Source organism: Ammodytes marinus (genome assembly GCF_949987685.1).
Source record: "Ammodytes marinus genome assembly, chromosome: 14".
Lineage (NCBI taxonomy): Eukaryota > Metazoa > Chordata > Actinopteri > Uranoscopiformes > Ammodytidae > Ammodytes > Ammodytes marinus.
The window spans coordinates 28700309-28722577 of NC_137218.1; the positions used below are offsets into that span (position 1 = coordinate 28700309).

At 43.7% G+C, this 22269-nt stretch overlaps 1 protein-coding gene across 1 annotated transcript in view; it reads left to right on the top strand.

Annotated features, from left to right (window-relative positions):
• The window catches only part of auts2a (activator of transcription and developmental regulator AUTS2 a), a gene marked incomplete at its 5' end in the record, with an annotated part of 144221 nt that extends 132737 nt beyond the window's left edge, over positions 1-11484 (top strand). The window contains 11 exons of the mRNA XM_080041507.1: positions 711-931; positions 2432-2476; positions 3730-3825; positions 4040-4111; positions 4312-4341; positions 5552-5623; positions 6326-6467; positions 6618-6701; positions 6887-6970; positions 7099-7345; positions 8956-11484. Coding sequence (XP_079897633.1) covers positions 711-931; positions 2432-2476; positions 3730-3825; positions 4040-4111; positions 4312-4341; positions 5552-5623; positions 6326-6467; positions 6618-6701; positions 6887-6970; positions 7099-7345; positions 8956-10168 — 2306 coding nt within the window. The 3' untranslated portion in view covers positions 10169-11484. The remainder of the gene's footprint in view (positions 1-710; positions 932-2431; positions 2477-3729; positions 3826-4039; positions 4112-4311; positions 4342-5551; positions 5624-6325; positions 6468-6617; positions 6702-6886; positions 6971-7098; positions 7346-8955) is intronic.
• Between the last annotated feature and the right edge of the window lie 10785 nt (positions 11485-22269).

The following is a 22269-nucleotide window of genomic DNA, read 5'->3' on the forward strand; positions in this document are numbered from 1 at the left end:
TGTAATCTGTAAAGGCAGGTTTTCTTGGCTTTAGAAGAAAAGCCAGTGATTACTTGAAATCCATTCTCTCCTCCGCGGGCTGCCACGGCTTATTAGAACAACAGATGTTGTGGTCTCAGTGGGGCTCTAGTGTATCAAATCACTGCTGTTTGACAGTTCCAGCAGTCAGACAGCTCTAATCACCTTGAGCCTCTCTTCAATTTAAAATGACATGCTGGTAATCACAGCCATTTCCTGCATGTTTCTTTTCGTAATAACTTTGACATGGTTTTTCTCATTTGATGACATATATGCTTTTCACATCGGAGTCCAGCATATTATTACATGAATAAACTAACTTAATTGACTTGTTAAAATATATATCAAAATGAACAAGTCCTATTTGTTTTTTCAAGGTTTAATAACAGTCCCTAGAAGGGATTTTAAACAGTCATAAAAAAAACAAATATGTAACATTTCCATATTAAAAACATGCTGTGCTTTTATTAATTCTGTTTTTTTGTTCCTATTTTATTTCTGTTCTTTATTATGATATTCTAATGTGTGTCTGTGCTTAGGTCTGTATGCCTGTCTTATTATCGGAAATAGGTTGTATTCTTCATTGTTAAGCCCTTTGTAATAGGAAGGTGCTATACAAATAATAATAATAAAAAAAAATGTAATGTAAATATGTAAGTTAACCCTCCCTTCTTTCATTGCACTTCTTCCAGAGCAAGAGCTTCTGCGGCAGGAGCTGAACACGCGTTTCCTGGCCAGTCAGAGTGCAGACCGCGGGGCGTCTCTGGGCCCTCCTCCCTACCTACGCACAGAGTTCCACCAGCACCAGCACCAACACACCCACCAGCACACACACCAGCACACCTTCACGCCCTTCCCCCACGCCATCATGCCCACCCCGGCACCGCCCATGGTGCGTACCCCCGCCAGAAACGTGAGGATAAGTACACAACACTGTGACTGTGCTGCTGGGTTGGAGAGGGTGGAGGTGGACTCAATGAGGGCATATTCTTTTTTCTTTTAAAGGAATAGTTCAACATTTAGAATTTTTAACTTTTTGCCTCACTCACCGGCTCAAGAAAGATGTGACAGAAACCGTTCAACTGTGCAACTGTGCGTGCATTTGTGATTATAGAAATGGGCAAAGGTCGCATAAGTTATTTCCATTTTGAGAACCAAATACATATGTGACCGCCACAGGCACTTCCTGGTTTCTTTCTGGTATGTTTTTGATTCTAAAATGACATTAGGTGTAAAAAAAGAAGGTGCTCCCCTTCACTAGCAGTGTTGGAGCTAAGCTAACCTGGATACGCCACCTTCGCCCATTTCTATATCAAAAAATGCATGCACAGTTACAGGAACAGTTGATGTCGCCTTTTTCTTGAAGTGGAGAGTGAGGCAAAAAGCTAAAACATGTAAATGTTGAACTATCCCTTTAAACAGTTGTTATATTTCTTCTAATAATGAGTTTAACATGTGTAGAGGAGTTGGCAGGAAAAGTGTTTTTAGCTTGTGTTTGTGATTAAACATTTTAGACAGTTGTATATGTGTGTGTGAGCAGCACACTGTAGGGACTTGTGGTTTTCTCTGTGGCAGCCTTTCAATGATGACCATGTGTGTCCGTAGTCCACACCACAGTGAAGCCTTTATTTCCCCTCAAAGCCTCTTTACTGTTTCCTCTCTGGCACACTGTTAGACGCCAGGCTTCACTCGCTCTTATTTTCTAAATTGGCAATAACTTGCCCCCAAGGCATGTTAACTTCAGAGCCAGCTTTCACAAGATATTACACTTAATTCATTCTAAATGTAATGACATCATTTGGTCCCATTTGGGGGTATTCATTACTGGCTAATGCCTTTGCATCAAGAGCCCGACTGTTTGAACGGGGGAGACCCCAGGCTATGGTGACTGAACCTAAAGCTCACACGCACGCACGCACGCACGCACACACACACACACACACACACACACACACACTCACTCACACACACTTAAAACTGCCTGGCCCATAGAGGGTTGAGTTGGCTCAAAGGCAGCATGGCGAGGCCTCCGACAGCTAATGAGGCCATAAAAGGCTCTTTATGGCCGCAGTGTTTAGTCTTGACTGGGGGAAATGTTCGCCCTGAGCCTGAGCTGAACCAAAAGAGACACACACAACACACACTAGTTTAAAAGCTCTTCAGATAATCACAAGAAAAGGAACAGAATGAAAACCGTCCGCTGCTTTAGGAAGAGCTTGACCTTTGAATCTCAGTTGACATTCTAGACATGGATTCATTTCAATCTGTAAGCATGTTTCTTAGTGTTAAAATACAGTTTGTGATCCATTGTATGTTAGCCTGAATGAGAACAAACTCAACCCTGTTACATGACTGGATTATGTGTGTGTCTCTGGATCTTTGTACTTAGCTGTGTTTTCCTTTTCTCTTACAGTTTGAAAAATTCCCAACAAAAGTGGACCCCTTCTACAGACACAGTGTGAGTTGCCCTACTGCGTACTATCAGAGTAACAGTCTGTTGCTTGCCCATTATGCCATTCCAGCCCATGCGAGTTGCTATTCCATCTTTGTGTGTGTGTGTGTGTGTGTGTGTGTGTGTGTGTGTGTGTGTGTGTGTGTGTGTGTGTGTGTGTGTGAGAGAGAGAGAGATTCCATGCACTCACTCATCCGCTTCTTAATGGACACCATTAGCCTCCTAGCTGTGTTGTTTCACCCCTCAGCCCCAGCAAAGGTTGTGATAAATGAAAGAGTCCTGCATCCTAACATATTGGAGATAAGATGTATTGTGCATGCAGTGCAGTGTAACAGTTCAGTTGTTGTGCATAAATATGAATCCAGAAGATGTCAGTGGCTGCATTACAGAGGAGACTGCATTATTGGCACAGAGGAATAATATATCTTTGTCTTCCTAACTACTCTTCACTTTTACTTCAGCTAACAGCAGTGGCTTTCTCATGGTTATAATTCAATAAAGGAGATATATTTTAAACATTTAGACCCCTACCATGTTTGCTAAGCCTTTCAGACATATTTAGTTATTGTCCTTGAGAGATATGAGGGAGATTTTAATATCAGAAATGTGTATATGCTATCCTGGGTCAAATAGATGTCTCACAATGTTTGTTTTTCACTGCTTCATTTCTGATTCTAAGTATTTTCTTGCTGTTATTATGATAGCAACAACACAAGCCATTTGTTTCTCTGTAAAACACTCGCTGTCTTAAGACATGATGCTCAATGGAACACAAGTTGCTTTTTAAAACCCCAGCTTATCCTAAGGGACCTCTTATCATTCCCCCTGGCCAACAAAGCTTAACAAAGTGTGGTGCAACCATCCAAGATGGAAGCAATGGAAGCATGCATCTTAAGAAACTGTTTGAGTTGATTACAAATACGTTTCGGACTTGTTTGCAGAAACGTTAAGTGACGAACATTTCTCTCTGGTGGATCCTTTCTATGGAAGCCTTTGTGTTTTTCTTGTATTACAAAACTCTAGTTTTCATATCAAAGGAGTGTTTCCCCTTATTTAAATCCACTGGGAACAAGCAAGTCAAAAACTTTAAAAACTAAACTAACATCTAATTAGGCTTAAATGTTTGTTCCATCTCCATGACACACACACACACACACACACACACACACACACACACACACACACACACACACACACACACACACACACACACACACACACTCTGCATTGGACTGACACTTTGTCTCTTGCCTCCTCAGCTCTTCCACTCCTACCCACCAGCTATGTCTGGCCTCCCTCCAGTCATCCCCCCCACCGGACCCTTTGGCTCACTGCAGGGCGCCTTCCAGCCCAAGGTTAGCCCCCCCACACACATCCACGTTCTCTCTCTCTGTCTGTCTCTCTATGTCTCTCTCTCTGTCTGTCTCTCTCTCTCTCTCTCTCTCTCTCTCCAACACACACACACACACACACACACACACACACACACACACACACACACACACACATTCAAAATGCAAGCTATTAACAGATAATGTCTTGTTTCCATCTGTGTCTTGTGCTCTGTAGACCTCCAATCCACTCGATGTGTCCACGAGACCCGGAGCCGTCCCACACACATTCTTACAGAAGGACCCCAGGGTAAGAGCACACACACACACACACACACACACACACACACACACACACACACAGCACACAACACACACAGACCCATTGGTCATTTTTTCTGAAATGCTTAATTTTAAAGGGAACTTTTAACATTTTAATTTTGTTTACTATAGTGAATACAACTCACAGAGACTTATTGCAAATGATTTCTTCCTCTCTCCCTCCTGCAGCTAACAGATCCATTTAGGCCAATTCTCAGGGTGAGTGCTCAGTCCACTGCTCACAACCCACACACAGACACACACACACACAGACACACACAGACACACACACACACACACACACACACACACACACACACACACACACACACACACACAATAATGGCCATAACATTTTTTGCTTAATGGAATATATGGAGTATAATTTAAACAACAAAGCTCCAAAGAGCAGCCTCTTCATGTAGGAATGATATTGTCCCACTTTGCTTAACCATACGAATGCATTGTTGAGTCTTCCAATCACATCTAGACCAAAATTTTAGTTTTTGGCCATAATGCAAAATGCAATGTGTGGTGGGAAACTCACACTGCACATCACCCTGAACACACCATCCTCACTGAGAAACATGGTGGTGGCAGCATCATGCTGTGGGGGTCCTGTTCTTCAGCAGGGACGGGGGAGCTGGTTAGAGTTGATAGGAAGATGGATGGAGCCAAATACAGGACAGAAAACCTGTTAGAGTCTGCAACAGACTTGAGAGTGGGGTGGAGGTTCACCTTCCAGCAGGACAACTACTCTAAACACACAGCCAGATCTACAATGGAATGGTTTAGATCAAAACATAGTCATGTGTTAGAATGGCCCAGTCAAAGTCCAGACCTAAATACAATTGAGAATATTGAGAAAGAATTGAAAATTGCTGTTCACAGACGCTTTCCATCCAATCTGATGCTGAATCTGAAGCTCAAGCTATTTTGCAAAGAAGAATGGGCAAAAATGTCAGTCTGTAGAGACATACCCCAATAGACTTGGAGCTGTAATTGCAGCGATAGGTGGTTCTACAAAGCATTGACTCAGGGGGGCTGAATACTTATGCACGCCACATTTTTCAGATTTTTATTCATACGAAAAATTTTAAAAACATGTTTAATTTTCATTCCACTTCACAATTATGCACCACTGTGTTGGTCCATCACATAAAATCCCAATAAAATAAATGTATGTGTGTGGTTATAATGTGACGAAATGTGGAAAAACTCAAGGGGTATGAATACTTTCACAAGCCACTGTATAAACTGTATATCAGGACCTTCAGAAAAAACGTTTTACTTCTTAAACATTATAAACAATATACATCCTGAACACATCATCTACCAATCAAATGTTTCCAATGTAAACTGGTAGCAGAAATCATCTTTCTGTCATTCTGTAAAGTGAGTAACAGGTGTTTCTGTCTGGTGCCTACAGAAACCAGGGAAGTGGTGCGCCATGCATGTCCATATCGCCTGGCAGATATACCACCACCAACAGAAAGTAAAGGTGAGGACTCACCCAACACCTCTCTCTCTCTCTCTCCCTCTCTCTTGCTCTCTCTCTCTCTCTCTGTCTCTGTCTCTGTCTCTGTCTCTGTCTCTGTCTCTGTCTCTGTCTCTGTCTCTGTCTCTGTCTCTCTCTCTCTCTCACTCTCTCTCTCTCTCTCTCTCTCTCTCTCTCTCTCTCTCTCTCTCTCTCTCTGCTTTATGCCACATATGACCACTCTCTCTAGTCAGCCTATTCATCTTCATAGTGTAAAAGAAAATGGGACAATGTGTGCTGTGCAAATGTAATCAACATTCATCTTGCAACTGAACAAAGATAAGAACTCTTTCTCTTTAGGCTACTTTTTCTTTTACATCTTTGAGAAGCTCATTTTCTATGTGCAATGCATTGAGGTTATGATGATCTCTCTATTAAAAAAGGAGACAGCTCTTTTTGTGAAGCCAACATTTAGTTCTACACCTCCAAACATGTCCTCTCTAACACGTCAACCATCTATTGACTCTCTCTCTCTCTCACTGTTTACCAGCCTCTCTAACACATCAACCATCTATTGACTCTCTCTCTCTCTGTCTCACTGTCTCTGTCTCTGTCTCTCTCTCTCTCTCTCTCTCTCTCTCACTGTTTACCAGCCTCTCAAACACATTGACAGCTTGTGTAAAGAGGGTGTTACATGTTTCTCTTGTTTGCTGTGGCGTCTTCTAGCAGCAGATGCAGGTGGACCCTCACAAGCTAGACTTTGGCCTCAAGCCTGAGTTCCTGAGCCGACCTCCAGGCCCAAGCCTCTTTGGAGCCATGCACCACCCCAGCGACTTAGCACGGCCTGCCACGCTCTTCTCCGCTGCAGGTGAGTGTGTGTGTGTGTACATACAGGTTTTGGAGCAACATGCTGCCATCCAGACAACGTCTATTTCAGGGACGTCCCTTCTTATTCAAGCTAAACAATACGGAGCATGTGGATGCTGTTGAGTGATGCCTTGTGTCTCTCTGTTCCCAGGCCACACTCACCCATCAGCTGCTGGGTTCCCTCACCACCCTCCACACCATCCTGGGAACTTCCTCAGCCCTGCATCTCACTTAGGTAAGAGACAAGAGCCTTCACTTCACTTCTCCTGGAAACCATTCAATTACAAGCACTTTGATGAATGCTCATATACATGTTGTAAGATGTATGAATTGCACTGTGGAGGATTTTGTAAAACAGGTTTAACGTTTGTATTGTATGAGAATACAAACTCAGATGTGATTGTATGTGTCTCCCTCCAGAACATTTTGGTAGACCCATGTCTTATGGAGGATTGGGAGCGCTCAGTTCATCAGCTTTTGGAGGACTGGGAAATCCAGCACTAAGTGAGTGTGAACCTCATGAATCATATACTCTTTATGTTGAACAGCCCACTGGGGTAGACAGCAGTGTACTAGTTGTGGAGATTCCCATTACAACTGGCGTGCTGCCGTGTTTTTTTCTCCATGTGTAGAATCCCTAGCGGCGGCTAACTCCGTGTTTGGCCATAAAGAGGGCCCCAACGCACCGCAGCACTTCAGCAGTCCCAGCAGCCACCAGGAGCCCTGGAACCGGCTGCACCGCACGCCGCCCTCCTTCCCCACCCCTCCACCGTGGCTCAAACCTGGGGACTCGGAGCGCAGCGCCTCGGCCGGCTCACACGACCGGGACGCAGACTCAGACAAACGCGACTTGCTGGGCGGTAAAGACGATAAAGACAGGTGAGTGGTGCCAAACACAGAGCGATAACCACTGTGAACTCAAACCTGCAGCGGAGAAGAACACACACATTGTCCAATACATCTTCACTCCCCTCTCCTCCTACTACTTAGCCTGGTGCTACCAGACCATCGTACTTCATTTCATTTGTACAGAAGGTCTGGAACTGCTCTATTTGGCAAACGTTCACTCACTTGGTGTCTGTTGAAACTATTGGATATGCTCAGTGCCACTCTGGATCTGCCAACCAATCGCATAACGTTTGGTCGTCACGTGTGTCATGAGCTTCTGACGGTGCGTTCCAGTTGTACAGGGAAGTCGGAAATTTCCGACTTCACTAGATATTGTAGTCTATGGATCTACCGGTACCTGGCAACGGTAACGTAAGCCTAACGTTTAGTTATTTGGATGAGAAAGGTTGTAGGCGTCCATACTTTCCCGAGCAGATGCACTGGAACACAGACAGGTCGGAACTCGGAACTACCAAGTCGGACATTTCCGAGTTCCGAGTATAAAGGAACACAGCATTCAACTGACACTGGAGCGTGACTTCGACGTCATCGTTCTCAGCCACTCGCTCTGTTCGCTGATTGGACATCCAAAACTCTGGACGAGCAGGATCCCACTAATACACCACAGCCCCAGACTGACTACTGAAGGGAAAATGAAATTTGGGCGGAAGTAGGTAGGCGGGCGGAGCCAGGCTGCCTACTACTACCTTGTGCAATGACTTTATTTAACAGTGCAATATATTTGTATATGTTAATATGTACAACACTGGCACAATGTTAAATGATTTATTGGTATGAATGCTGTTTGAATGTTGTTTTTTGCAGATGTCTGTTTTGTATGCACCTTAAAGGTTCAGTAAGCGGAATGGTCAGTTTAGCTAACTTCCTGTCACTGACTGCAGTTAGCAGTCCCCTCCCTTGTCCCCACGTCACCACATTAATGCACTGTGGTCTTCAAGCAGCGAGTTATCTAGCATCATCTCAGATCCATAAGTGTGATAAAACATGATAAAAACCATCAAAACAGACATTGGGAAGGATTTTTACCTGCTCCGCCATTGTAGACGCATAAACATTCAGCGATTTGTCGCTCTGTGCGTGCACCGGCAGTGAGACGGGTGCCGGTTTGTAGCGTTCTCTCTTCCACTGTGTAGGGTTTTCTCATTTTATTCTTTGTAATTTAACATTTGATCATGTTTTATTGTATCTGATGGCATGTGTTCTCCTTTATATCCATTTATTTATTCTATTCTATATTATGTATTTCTTATCTTAATGAGCAAAGCACTTTATTTTCGGAAAACTGCCTAATCTACAGAAAGCTGCTTTGTTGCTCAATGCTTTGAAATGTGCGGACAAGACGTGAGCGGTACAGACAGGCGCTTCAGTGGCACGTTGATGTGACAATATGGAGACACTGGTGAGGCGTTTGGTGGTGGAGACGGGGCTAGATTTAATTTTCTCTGCTGGAAAGCAAGGATATACGTAGCTCCTGGTATACACTATGTGTTTTAGGTTATTGATTCCCTCAAAGTGAATCTATGGGACAAAAGCTATGTCACTGTGGTACTGATGGTGGGTCTTCTGCTTGCTTCTTCCAGGGACTCGCTAGAAAAACGTCATTCAAGCCATCCATCTCCTGTCCCGGTCAACCCCATCAACCTCCTGGGCCACAGCCGGCCCCCTGAGCTCCACAAGACTCACCTGCCCCCCGGCCCTGAGCCCCCCAGGGAGAAAGACAGCAAGGCCAAAGACAGGGACAGGGACTCGGACTCCTGGAAGGACAACGATGACCACAAGCTCAAAGACAGCCAGCACAGCGACAAGGACATGCCCATCATCCACGACGGCAGAGTGCCAGAGGACAAGGGGTCCAACAGAGGGCCAGCCTCGCCCTACATCCGACAGACCAGTCTGGAGCGGCCCAACGGAGGCCTGAGCAGGGACGGCCTGGACAAGAAGGTGGAGCTGTATGAGCAGCACAAGAAGAACAGTGAGGTGAAGGTGAAGGAGGAGAGGAAGGAGGAGATGGAGGGAGCCCCAGAGAGAGGCAGTGAGAGAGGCAGTGAGCGCCCCACACAGCCAGCCTCCACACCCAGCCTCCACCCTCCCTCCTCCATGCCCGTGCCCATGGTCCACCCCATGAACACCATCAGCGGGCTGGAGAGAACTCGAATGGTGGCTCCCTTCATGGGGATCAGCCCCATCCCAGGAGCCGACAGGTTCCCCTACCCCGCCTTCCACTGGGACCCCATGAGGGACCCTTACAGAGGCCTGGACATCCACAGACGGGACCCTCTGGCCAGGGACCTGTTGCTGAGGAACGACCCTCTGCACCGGCTGGCAGGGCCGCGCCTGTACGAGGCCGAGCGCTCCTACAGAGAGCGCGAGCCTCACGACTTCAACCGCGAGCACCACCACACTCTGCTGCTGGAGCAGCGCAGGGAGCAGGAGGAGAGAGAGCGCCTCAACATGCTGAGAGAGGACTATGAGCACGGCCGCCTGCACCACCCCATGCACCACCCAGCACTAGAGGGACACCTCCAGCACCCCCACCCCGCCCAGGGCCTCATGGCTCCTGGCCTGCCTGCCATGCACTACTCCAGGGTCAGCCCCACGGCGGCAGCAGCAGTAGCCGCTGCCGCAGCCCACCATCAGAACGGGCTCCTGAACAAAACAGCCCCCACAGCCTCTCTGAGCGCGCCGCCCCCACTCATCCCTACTATGGGGGCCAGGCCGGGCTCACCCAGACGGACTGCTCCCCTTGCCACAGATATCAGAGACAGACCTCACAAGGACATCGAGGCACGGTGAGCCCCAGCCTCACTCACACTGAACTCACACCAAGCACTTAGCTTTGGGGCAAAGCAAAGACTGTAACATAGCTGTGAATAACTTATGTGGGCAGAGACACGCCCACACAATGAATTGTTTTTGTATACAACTACAAAGAGACAATAATCATGGAACCAAATCATTGATTTTTCAAAGATTTGTTTTTCCACTTTTCTCCAGCTTTTTCTGTTCATTCTTATCTCTTGTATAGCGAAATGATGCAGAATAAGAATGAATCATTTTGTAATGTACAGGTACTTTAGCAGTCAACAAAGTGTGTAGATAATATGTACAGTCGCTCTGTATGGATTAAAAATCATGGTACAAATATGCAAAAGGGTGTTTTTGAAAGCTTTACTTTGAACACATGGTAAATAGAGGAGTATTAGAGCAGTCATTCAGAATGTGCTTTTTTGCAGCTTTTTTTTTCTTTCCCGGTTGATTCCGCTGATTAGCATTGTACCAGAGACCCCATATTCAACTATGCAACACATATCTGGGCTCCCCTTCTGAAAGCTGGCCTTCTCACCACCACAGACTGTGTACCAATAGAGGACAAAAGAAAAGCTGTATTCTCTCCAAAACTCAGACATGACATACTGTACATTGGGTCCATTCAAACAGATACAAGCTTTAACCGATCCACACAGGGTTTGTAAGTAGCCATTTGGATTATACAAAAGGAAGGGTTTTTGAAAATAATCTTTGTTATATTATGATCAATTGTGGTGACAATCCTAGAAACCGTTCATTGAAGTATTTGCATTTGAAAGGTAAAGAAGCAGCAGCTCAAATGTATGGACTCCTCTATTCTTCCTTCACTCTGTTACCACCAGGCTGGTTGTGGGGAGAATGCAGCACATGTGCCCTGTTGAAGGAGTGTAAAGTACATGTTTTGGACATAGGTTCTGTTGGTCAAACAGTGTATTAAAGTGCTTTCCTAAGTTGTTGTACCTTACAAAATCAAAAGACAAAAAAAGCAAGTCTAAACTAGGGAGCGTTTGTTTCTAATGAGCAGAGATCTATTTTTAGTAGTCCACTGAAGGTTTAGTTGTGCGCTTCAAAACTCTGTGATACCATGTCGTGCAGTGTTTTTTAATCCAACATGTCCACCGATAGACCCATAGAGCGGTTAGTCCATTCAACGATTGTTCAATGAGAAAACTTTTTTTTTTGCTGTTTACTATGTACAGGGGAAATGTCTTTCTAGATCATGTACAAAAACTGAGAAAAAAATGAAGCGACTGAATCTTCAGCATGCTCCTCATTTAAACGTGTGTTACAGTATGTACATTGTGCCATGTTATTAAAAAATGTGTACTAAACCCCTGTCTGTTCTATTCCTCCACCTACATGCCAGGGATCAGGCTGTTTCTTCTACTTCTACCTACTGAATGACTCTCCACATTACATGAGGCAGGGACCATTAACTAAGTTGAGTACAGCTCAGAAGTATTTGAAGTAATGCAGAGTTTCAAATTATAAAGCTATGATGATTTTGTCACCTTTTTTCTTTTTTTTTCAAGATAATTTTTCTGGCATTTCTTGCTTTATTAGCCAGTTTGGAGAGGCACAGGTGAAATGGGGAAGAGAGGGTAATGACATGCAGAGAACGACCCGGGCTGGATTCTAACCCGGGTCTGCTGTGAAGAGGGGGGGGGGCATGATTTATTTACTTCTAATAATCACATCATGTCATCACCACAACAGATTTGTCATTTTCTAACTTCTCTGCAGTTGCTACAAAAATAAGTTGTTAACAGTTCAAACCTTGGAAACATGTAGCCTACCACACCACATGGGTTACTAAGACATTGGTAGGGCCTGTGTGTGTGGCTTAATAACAGTGCATTAAACACCAGTAGCCTTCACTGGTGAATCATGACACTGTACTTGTGTATTCATCAGAGGATGTGAGAGTTATTGACATTCCCATTACACTGAATAACTACAGTGTTGGTACACCCTTGTGTGATTGATGTCCAGCATGAAGCACTCAGGCCATGCATCAATCACACATGGCTCTATCCGTTACTGCTGGGAAATGTTGCTCGCGTGTATTTCCTCCTGCCACGTTAAACCCTCCTGCTCCTGGGACCTATACTAGCAAGTGTGATGTTAGCATATGGTAATTCAGGCTTTGAACCAGGAGAGGGCGCCACATAACTAGAAATACAAACTGGTGGTAACGCACAGGCTCACATAATACTGCAAGACAAAGAGGAGGTGCCATCTCACCTCCTAGCCTATTACTCTATCAGTTCATCGACAGAAAAGTAATTAGGATCCATTTTGATAAATGAATAGGTCATTTTACTGTGGTCTGAGGGGCCGTAGGCGCTGAATGGCAGCCATGCTTCCGCCACCGGTATGACTGTGTGTGAATGAATGGAACCCTGTTAAGCGCTAAATCCAATCCATTATTATTATCATTATAATTAATGTACCCTTAAGTGTTACCCAACCACATGTACATTTGTCAGCCTGTTTTCCGTGCCAAATAAGGTGTGTTGTGTGAAAGAACAACATTGTAGGCCTAGTTAAGTGTTTTGAAAGCCATCCCTTCTTTTAGGTTAAACTCTAGGTTAAAATATTGTTAATGTTAATAATCCTATACCATAACGCTGTGATCATTCAAACCAGGAAAAGCTTAATGACCTGATTTACTTTGCAACCTGTACCTCTCATGTCCCTGTAGCTATGTAGTTGGTTTGTTGAACACAAGGGGGCATCAGTGCACACACACACAGTCTCAAAGCGGCTCTGGCATCTCATGTGACCTGAGAGAGGGAGGACTAGTTGAGCAGGTTGACTTCCTCTGACCATGTGTTGTGTATTTGCCTGGATTAGAATGGAGAGCGTCATCATAACACAAATGCTGTGAAACTGGAAGAGCAGCATGCTAGCGTGCTAAACACTGCTTTGTGACGGGTTCCTGTGTTTGATTTCAGCGTAAAAGCAAACGCCACGGTCTTCACATAATCATCAGACCAAACCTGTCTCTGCGCTCACATGATAACTACAAACAGGAACATCTGACACCTCTATGCCACTGTCAACACAAGCTGGCCCTGGGACATGTCTAGTCTCTGGGTTATACTACACCATAAGAGGATTCAAGATTCAAGATGGTGTATTTGGTCATATACACAACACTTACAGCAGCAGTCATTGGCAATGGAATTCTTAAGTCCCGGGTTCCTCTCAACAATGCAATATAGAAGAACATGTATAATAGAAACACACAAGTGAAGAGAGTCAAATTGTTTACGCAAACCTGGCCAATAAAGCTGATTCTGATTCTGAGAGCAACACCTGAGGCACGAATAAACACAACAGTAGAGCAAGGACACAGTGCAGATAGAAGAGTAGAGATAAGGTGAGCCATAGAAATATAGGCCTAAAGTAGAATGCAAAATAAAGTTCAATGTAGACTAAATAGAATACTGTACATGGAAATAAAAAGGTAACACCAGAATAAGGTACACAAAAAGTGAGTAGTTACTGAGGAACGAATGAAGAATGAATAGTTAGTTAATGAGTAGGTACTGAGAGACTGTGAAGCACTATTTATAAGTCACTGTAAACAGACCAGGAGTTGCTGTATTAATGAAGCATTAGGTGATGATAGGTTAATGAGTAGGTACTGATTCACTAACGGTACATTAATGGTCAAGTAAGCATTCGTAAATGAGTATGATGCATTACTTTATTTGGAGGTACACACACTGCTTCACTAACGGTAAGTAATCATTAGTCAGTGAGTAACATCTCATTAACGATGGATCCAGACATCTTTAAACAGCTGTGAAACCAAGGGTGGAAAATGTAAGTACCCTGCAGCAGCTGATAAACCTTTACTAGTGCTACATAATATACCAGTATGCTGTGAGTATCATTTCAAAATAAGATGATCATCCGTGTCTGGCCTGACTTTTTATTTACTAATTGTGAAATCTAAGGGGGAAAAAATGACCTTATTAACTCATAATTACCTAACCATCACCTAATGCTTCATCAATACAGTATCTCCCGGTCTGTTTATAGTGACTAATAAATAGTGCTTGAATCACAGTCTCTCAGTACATACTCATTAGCTAACTATTCCTTCCTCATTCGTTCCTCAGTAACTGCTCACTTTATTGTGTACCTTATTGTGAAGTGTTACCAATAAGAACAATGATAACTAGTTAAATAGGATACTGTGTGTTATAGAGCTAAACTACGACCTACCTGCAATACAGAGAGATCCCCTTTACACATGATACGTATTGTACGTGTCCTCCATCATATCCATCTTATGTATTAGCCTACAATGTACCAGCTCTGGCTCCACCTTTTCTTTTCCTAGAAAAAGCAATTATGTGGGAATGCTTCTAGTCTTTGTTCTCCCTGCTGACAAACGTTTCTAATCACATCCAAACAAACTCCCACTCAGGCGCTCCTAAAAACTCTTTTTATACACGGGAAGGCATCCCATTCTCAGTGGGGAATGTTCCCTTGTGTGTTTCCTGCTCTCCTGAGAAAAAGGCCTATAAACCTACAGACACAAGGCTGCCAGTGAGTAACACAGCAGGCTCTTTTACTGGGATGAGAAGCCCATGCTCAAACATTCATCATTAGTTGTATATAGTTAGCCTCATAGCATAAAGCTAAATCATATTTACTCTGCTCTACTTTTACTCTACATCTACTCTACTCCACATCTACTTTTCGTTAGCCTAATAGCATAATTGCCTAAGTCATATTTTAAGGATTATAGAGTATAGGGTAAAGTAGAATAAAGTAGATGTAGAGTAGAGTAGATATAGAGTAGAGTAGATGTAGAGTAAAAGTAGAGTCGAGTAAATATGATTTAGGCAATTATGCTATGAGGCTAACTGTATGGTGTAAATGGAGTAACACAACAGCAGCAGAGGGGGGAAGGGCAAGTTTTACATTACTGGAAAGGATGAGATCAAAAAAGAAAGAGCTGCCCTCAACATCTGAACGGCAGTGTTAGTGCACAGTGGATCCAACCCTCTGCTCAACGCACTGATATTAGCATAATGCTTTAGCCCTATGTATCCAATCCACTGGCTGTGGGCTGCTCTGTTTGCAGCTCCATCTACTTGTTTTCCTGAGGAGAAGATGAGGATTCTACATTCTTTTCTTTGAACCATTGTGTCTGCCACCAGGTTCAGGCACACTGCCGTACTACGCCCTTTCCAAAATGGAGATTTGTTTTTTCTTGACTTGAATAGATTCTTTTGATCCTCCCACATCTTCTCTGTTGGTTCTGTACATGTGTTGTTTGACAGTGGAGGTAATTGAGAGGATTACTGAAGCCTGAGGCAACGTGAACGAGAACTTGCTGCACTGATGGAGACTATCTGAAGATGTCTCTCCACACGCGCCACAGTAAGAGGCTGGATAATGCAAACAGAAGCCTGTATGAGTGTCAACAACAGCCTGTGGAGGAGAAAACCTTCCCAGTCAAACACACAGATACAATGTGACACAATAGGAAAGAGGATCACCGCCTCGCCACAAAAAAGAGAAACTCACAATATAAAGCAATATTATGTTTGGTATAACAAGATGTCTACACGTTTGAACAAGACAAGTGGACTTTCTCATTGTAACAATATAGGCCAGGTTAGCTAGTTAGAAGCTGAAAGATATCTCATTATAACTAGATCATATTCATGTTAACAAGAGAATGTGAAAGCATCTAGTTCTATAAAGTGGCGCTTATCACACCGCTGAAACAATGAAAGCAGAGGAGAACTGTTTGTCACAAGTGATTAGGCAAAGGCCTAATATACTCAACAGCACCCTGGAGTCCTTCAAATATGTTACATTTAATACTCCTCCTTGTTATGTAGACAAACAAGATGGTTAGGGTTCATCATGATGACCAATGCAGATTAAAGGTGGGGTTAGCCATGTTGAAGATGTTTGTAGACAAATACATTTTTCTCTAAATCAGTGAATATCTCCTCACAATTGACTACCTGTCTGTACTGTGTGTGTGCGCTGAGAAGATATCGAGTGTTGATAAACAGCCTAGGCTCTGTAAACTGGTATGTAAACAAAGGGAATGTAAACAAAGTGGGCCTGCTTTGTTTATGTTCTGTTTTTCAGCGCACACACAGTACAGCCAGGTAGCAGATTGTGAGGAGATACTCACTCATTTATTTACCTTTAATATTTGGTTTCAATTTATTTCCTTTTTCTTCCAGGATGTGTGATAGGACGACCTTTCCACTCCCACAATGCAGCAGGGCTTCATTAGTGGTGAGACTGGGCTCAGCGCCGACAGATGAACTTTAATTACTGCACGAGCTGTTTTTATTTTTTTACCATCTTAGTCAGCCAGCTCAGGTGGAAGCCATTATTATGTGAATGCAAAGTATGTCCAGGCAGGGCTGATAGTCTACGCTCTGACCTTCTCATTTCACAGAAGCATACACCACCAATCGAGGGCTAGGCGCAAAGGGGCGTAAGTGACATTTTCAGAATTTTACAGGAGAGCAAAAACAAACTTTTTATTGATTGTAAATATTTAATAAAAAACAGCACATGGAAGCAATCTCTACTTTAATAGAGATTAGGCTTCAAAAAAAAAGTAAAATGTATAGTGACTTTTACCATTTGATAGAACTTATCAAGACCTTTAAAATGATATATTATAAGTCATGTTCGCCAAATATGTCACTTACGCCCCTTTTGCTCCAAGCCCTCGCAATGCACAACAGAGATTACCAAGGCTGACAACTAAAGTCTCAGTCCTCTTCACAGCAGACCCGGGTTAGAATCCAGCCCGGGTCGTTCTCTGCATGTCATGCCCCATTTCATCTCTGTCTCTCCAAACTGTCTATAAAGCATATAAAATGCCAAAGAAAAATAATCTTAAAAAAATAAATAATAATAATACATATTAGCAGCCAGTATGTGGAGTGTACTGTGTGAAGCAGGCCGCCAGGGGAAATAAGATGGATAAACCCTGAAATCCATCTCATGATTCACCTGTGGCCTGCCTAGGGACTGCACATGACTTAAAGGTGCTGTAAGCAGAATGGTTCTTTTAGCTAACTTCCTGTCAGTGACTGCAGTTAGCAGTCCCCTCCCTCGTCCCTACGTCACCACATTAATACACTGCGGGCTTCAAGCAGCGAGTTATCTAGCATCATCTCAGATCCATAAGTGTGATACAACATGATGAAAACCATCAAAACAGACATTGGGAAGGATTTTTACCTGCTCCGCCATTGTAGGCGCATAAACATTCACCCATGTGTCGCTCTGGCGTGCACCGGCAGTGAGACCATGAGTGAGACGGGTGCGGACGGGTGTCGGTTTGTAGCGTTCTCTCTTTTCAGGAACCTACACAAAGTTTAATTGCTTATTACATGCAGAGCAGCTGACTAAGAGATTGGCTTTATGAAACGCGCACATCGTGTAAGTGACTACTGTATGAATAAAGAGCAATTTAACACTTATATTAATATAAATAAACCGCTTACTTCACCTTTAACATAATGTTGGTACATCAGATGGAAAAATGTGTTAAAAAATTGTACACAGTCCCTTAAATAATTCACTTTTGACACACAAAAAAATGATATGCAGCATCATGCTAAGAAGACCATCATTTACATAGTAACAAAAACCAATGTCAGCCAATAACACTCACAACAACAACGAAAATGAGCTCCACTGCTACATAAACCTTTTTCACACTGATCCCAATCAAACAGACAACGTTAGCGTAGCAACTTTAGCACCAATGGCCACATAAAAAGGCTATCTATTAGAGTGATCCAGTAGCCTATTGGATCTTGTGAATCCCTTCAGCATTTGAAATCCCAATTCAGGTTTGCTCTAATACAAGTCTAATATCCTGAACTGTAGCTTACACCTACTGCTGCATGGACACAATCAAAAGATGCCTGCAGGTTCATAATGTGAAATCATATGGTGTGCTTTTAATGCTGGGGTTCAGGTAGATCTCTTGTCAGGACTTTAGTCCACAATGAATAAGACACAAATCCATCAGTCACATCAGATACACAGCCTACATCATGCCCTGACGACAGGTACATTAGAAGTGTTCCTGTTGTTTTGTCCTCTCATTGGTCTGAGCAGCATTTATTGAAACCTCAGAGGCCTACAGAAGGAGAGGGAAATGGACATTCATCAAGTGTGAAGCCCCAAAATGTCACAATCCAATCCATCTGTTAGACTCAAACTCTACATTTAGATTTCCATTGTCAATATTAAGTCACACGGATGATTTCTATGGAATTTGAAATCTCCCTGCAATTTCTGTATAGGGCTTATCATTTGAAAATAGAGCATTCAGCAGAGCTCCCTTTACGTCTGGCAGGTTTGACTCTGATATCTGAATCTATGTGGCTGCTTGGACACACATGTATGCATGACAGAGAGAGAGAGAGAGAGAGAGAGAGAGAGAGAGAGAGAAGACAAACTGTCTGTAGACACACAATAAGTGACAATTCCTAAAACAAGGTCTTGTGCGTGTGTACTTGTGTCAATCCACCATCTGACTTAGACACATGGAGATTAACATGACTTAAAGCTACTGTCGCTACACTACATACCGCAGTGCAGCTGCCTCTAAAAAGTAGTTTGCGTACAGTGTCCAGGGGCCAGGGTGGGCCGTGCCCACCCAAATGTGGGCTGTGCCCACCCAATCAAATTATTATTATTTATTTTTATTTTTTTAGGTGGAAGTCCAGACCCACTATCGGACGGACCTGTTCATTCGTTGTCCAAGAAAATGTCAAATAAAATTCAGACAATGAATTAATACTAAAGAATATACCATTACCATGCATTGCTTCTAATTGTATAATTGGGTGGGCAGGACAGCCTGCCTCCATGTTACCCACCCGCTTATAGTGGTCACTGGTCAGCAGAGCCGGCCCGAGGCATAAGCGAAATGAGCGGTTGCTTAGGGTAAATCCATCCATCCAATCCATGTGTCTTTCTTCAATAGCTTCTAATTCATCCGACCCAGTGTCTCCAAATTATTCACACAAAATTCCTCAGATTTAGCCTCTTAATTTTCCTCTCAAAGTGCACCAGATTCATGCATTTCACTTTAAAAAGTTAAAACTAAATCTCCCGGGGGGGCATACCCCCGGACCCTCCTAGCAGGGTCGTGACCTCGGCTGGCTACTATTTTCACCCAGCTGGACATCGGAGGCAATAGTGGAAATACTATATATCTATGTGTATAGTATATAGCTCTGGACTACCACCATCCAGGTTGCCCAGTCCCAAAGCTTTCTCTTCAATCAGCTCAGGCTGCCTACAGTTAATACTGCGATAAAAAAAGATACATTATGTTGTATATAATGAATAGTACATGTTATTCATAAACATTTTGGAAAAAAACATGCAAGAATCAAATCTCCCACACAGCAACACTCAAAGTTTATTTGCATATTGTGTTCACAGTAAATGTGCCAAAAAGCAGACGCAGAGATCTTACAAGGGCAAAACATTTCTGCGCGCGTGAGCATCTTCGGTCTCTCTGCCCAGTGTGCCCACCTAAAATTTCTACAGGCCCACCCTAATCTAACTGTCTAGAACCGGGCCTGGTTATAGACGATACAATTGGCACGTTATTTTTTAATTAACATTGCAACTTGATCCTTTCGCTTATACTGTATATCCGTTGCATCACTGGTTGTTCTCTCTTGGCGGCTCAACTGATGGGATGTTATACTCCATCCACTGCACAAGAGGATTGTGGGTAGAACAGAAAAAAAAAATGCTTCAGTTTGCACACTGCAAAAAATATGACCAGATGTAGTCGGACATTTGCATTTGATATCATGTATTGGAACATCCAAAATCCCTGTGGGTCATATGATAGATAGAGCATGGATATATGGGTATTGGAATGCGGGCCTTGGCGTATTACTCCAAAAACAATGATTTAAATTACTACTGAATGTTAGTAATCACACCAATTCTGCCCTTACAACAAAACCCTATCCACAGTCCCAGTCTCATTTACACCTGTGTCTGCTGGAACGCTGCACAGAGAGGACGTGGCCAGCATGAAGAAGAGACATTGTCTAATCACTTAGCAGGAAATAGCCTGAAGTGTGTGTGTGTGGGTATGTGTGTGTGTGTGTGTGTGTGTGTGTGTGTGTGTGTGTGTGTGTGTGTGTGTGTGTGTGTGTGTGTGTGTGTGTGCGTGTGTGTGTGTGTGTGTGTGTGGAGGGGGGGGGGTGTAGCTCGGAGGTATTGCCCCCATCCTGTTAAATCACCACCTTGACCTTTGCCCCTCCCTGTGGCCGCACAGGGTGAGGCCACACTGCACATGGATACACACACCCAGCGCTAACACGTATGAGCGCATACACACACATAATGTATCGCTGACATCACTGTGGTAATAATAGAGATGACCCCAATCATCAGTAAGAGACAGAAAAAAAGGGGGAAACTAAGCCCCATTCCACTGGCCAAGGCTACAGTTTATTGCTCCTTCATTGTGCCCTTCTGATGACATGGCATTGGAGGTTGATTACCTTTAATAGAGTCCAGCCGAGGTTGCAGATTAAAAGTACGAATCACATTGTAAAGCACTGATGTGAGCTGCACTGTCTAACCTCTTGCACTGTGGGGGTTAAAACGTATAGCGCTCCCCTGGGTCCAATCTCTCACCTTGACTGGAGGAAGATAAAAGAATAACAGAGCACCATGTAGTGTCAAAAGATCAAATGAAGTATAGGAGCGCTCATCTCTCTCTCCAAACTCTCTAATAAAAGCAAAGAAATGCAAAAAAATCCATTAAAAAAGTGTGTGTGTGTGTGTGTGTGTGTGTTAAGCCACAGTACACCACCAGAGAGGATATTGAAGCAGGTGTCGTCTCTTCTTTCTTTTACTCCAGTGCTATGGAGGTGTCTTCCAGTAGCCACTGTCATGATGACGTTAATCCCCCCCACCAAAGTGCAGTCTGCTGGGGGTAAGGGGCAGGGTGCTGCTACCTCCTTCACTTATGAAATGTCACATGTGCTGATGAGCTTCACCTACCCCCCCCCCCCCCCCCCCCCCCCCCCAGAGGGAGAGGGGATCTGGAAATTGTGTCAGATGAACATGGTGTTCTTGGTCTGAGCATGGTCTCAGCATGCATCCACCACTGCTCCCCCTCTTCTCCCTAGGGCACAGAGGGGAAGGTCATCCATCGAAAAGTCACAGATTAGTCATTGAAAATGTGAGTGGCGTGGGGTGGAGAATGGTGATGGTGCCGAGATGCACTGGGCGTATAGAGGTCAGCTCAGATGACTCCATATGGATAGAGAGGAGACAGGAGAGGAGGTGGGGAAGGAGGGCTGGTGGTGGATGCTGGAGCAGGGACCAGGAGATGAGGATACGGCTGACAAATGAGTGCACAGCAGCTGGGTAAACCACATGAGAGATCCAGGCTGTCTGCAGGCCCAGTGGAACGATTGGCTGTGGTTAGTACTACACTCCCTCTCTCTGCACAATATCCCCAGTACAGCCACAACAGGCAGGTTGTTCAAGGCCACACACGGTTGAGTGCACTGAGCGTTGACCTAGTGACACATGCTGATGTTGTGTCTACTTGTAGGATTCCTTTTCATTTGACTTTGCACAACGACTGAGCATTTAAAGTTCAGACTGTCACCCTACGTTTACGAGTAGTCTCAGACAGTTTGATATTACAATTATTATCATTAAGGTTGAAGCAATTCTTGTTTGTATTGCCATTTTTCAGGAATGTTTGAATAGTAGGCAATATCTAACTAATGATGTACATTTAATTTGTCATTTGTAAAAAAAAATATATATAGGGAAGAACGGGGGAATGTGAGCCATCGGGTAACGTGAGACACCCCCTGTATCTAGGCATTGGAACAAAGTTTTGGTCATGTGAGATAAATGTTTTCAAGCCTCTCATTTCCCCTTGGCCATGAAAGAGAGGATCTCATGGTGATGTTGTAAGCATGTTTTTTTCCACAAAAATTTATTTTTTGCATGTAAAAGTAAATCTTCTTGCTGTCAACTTAATCGATTGTTGTGCCAAAGCAAAT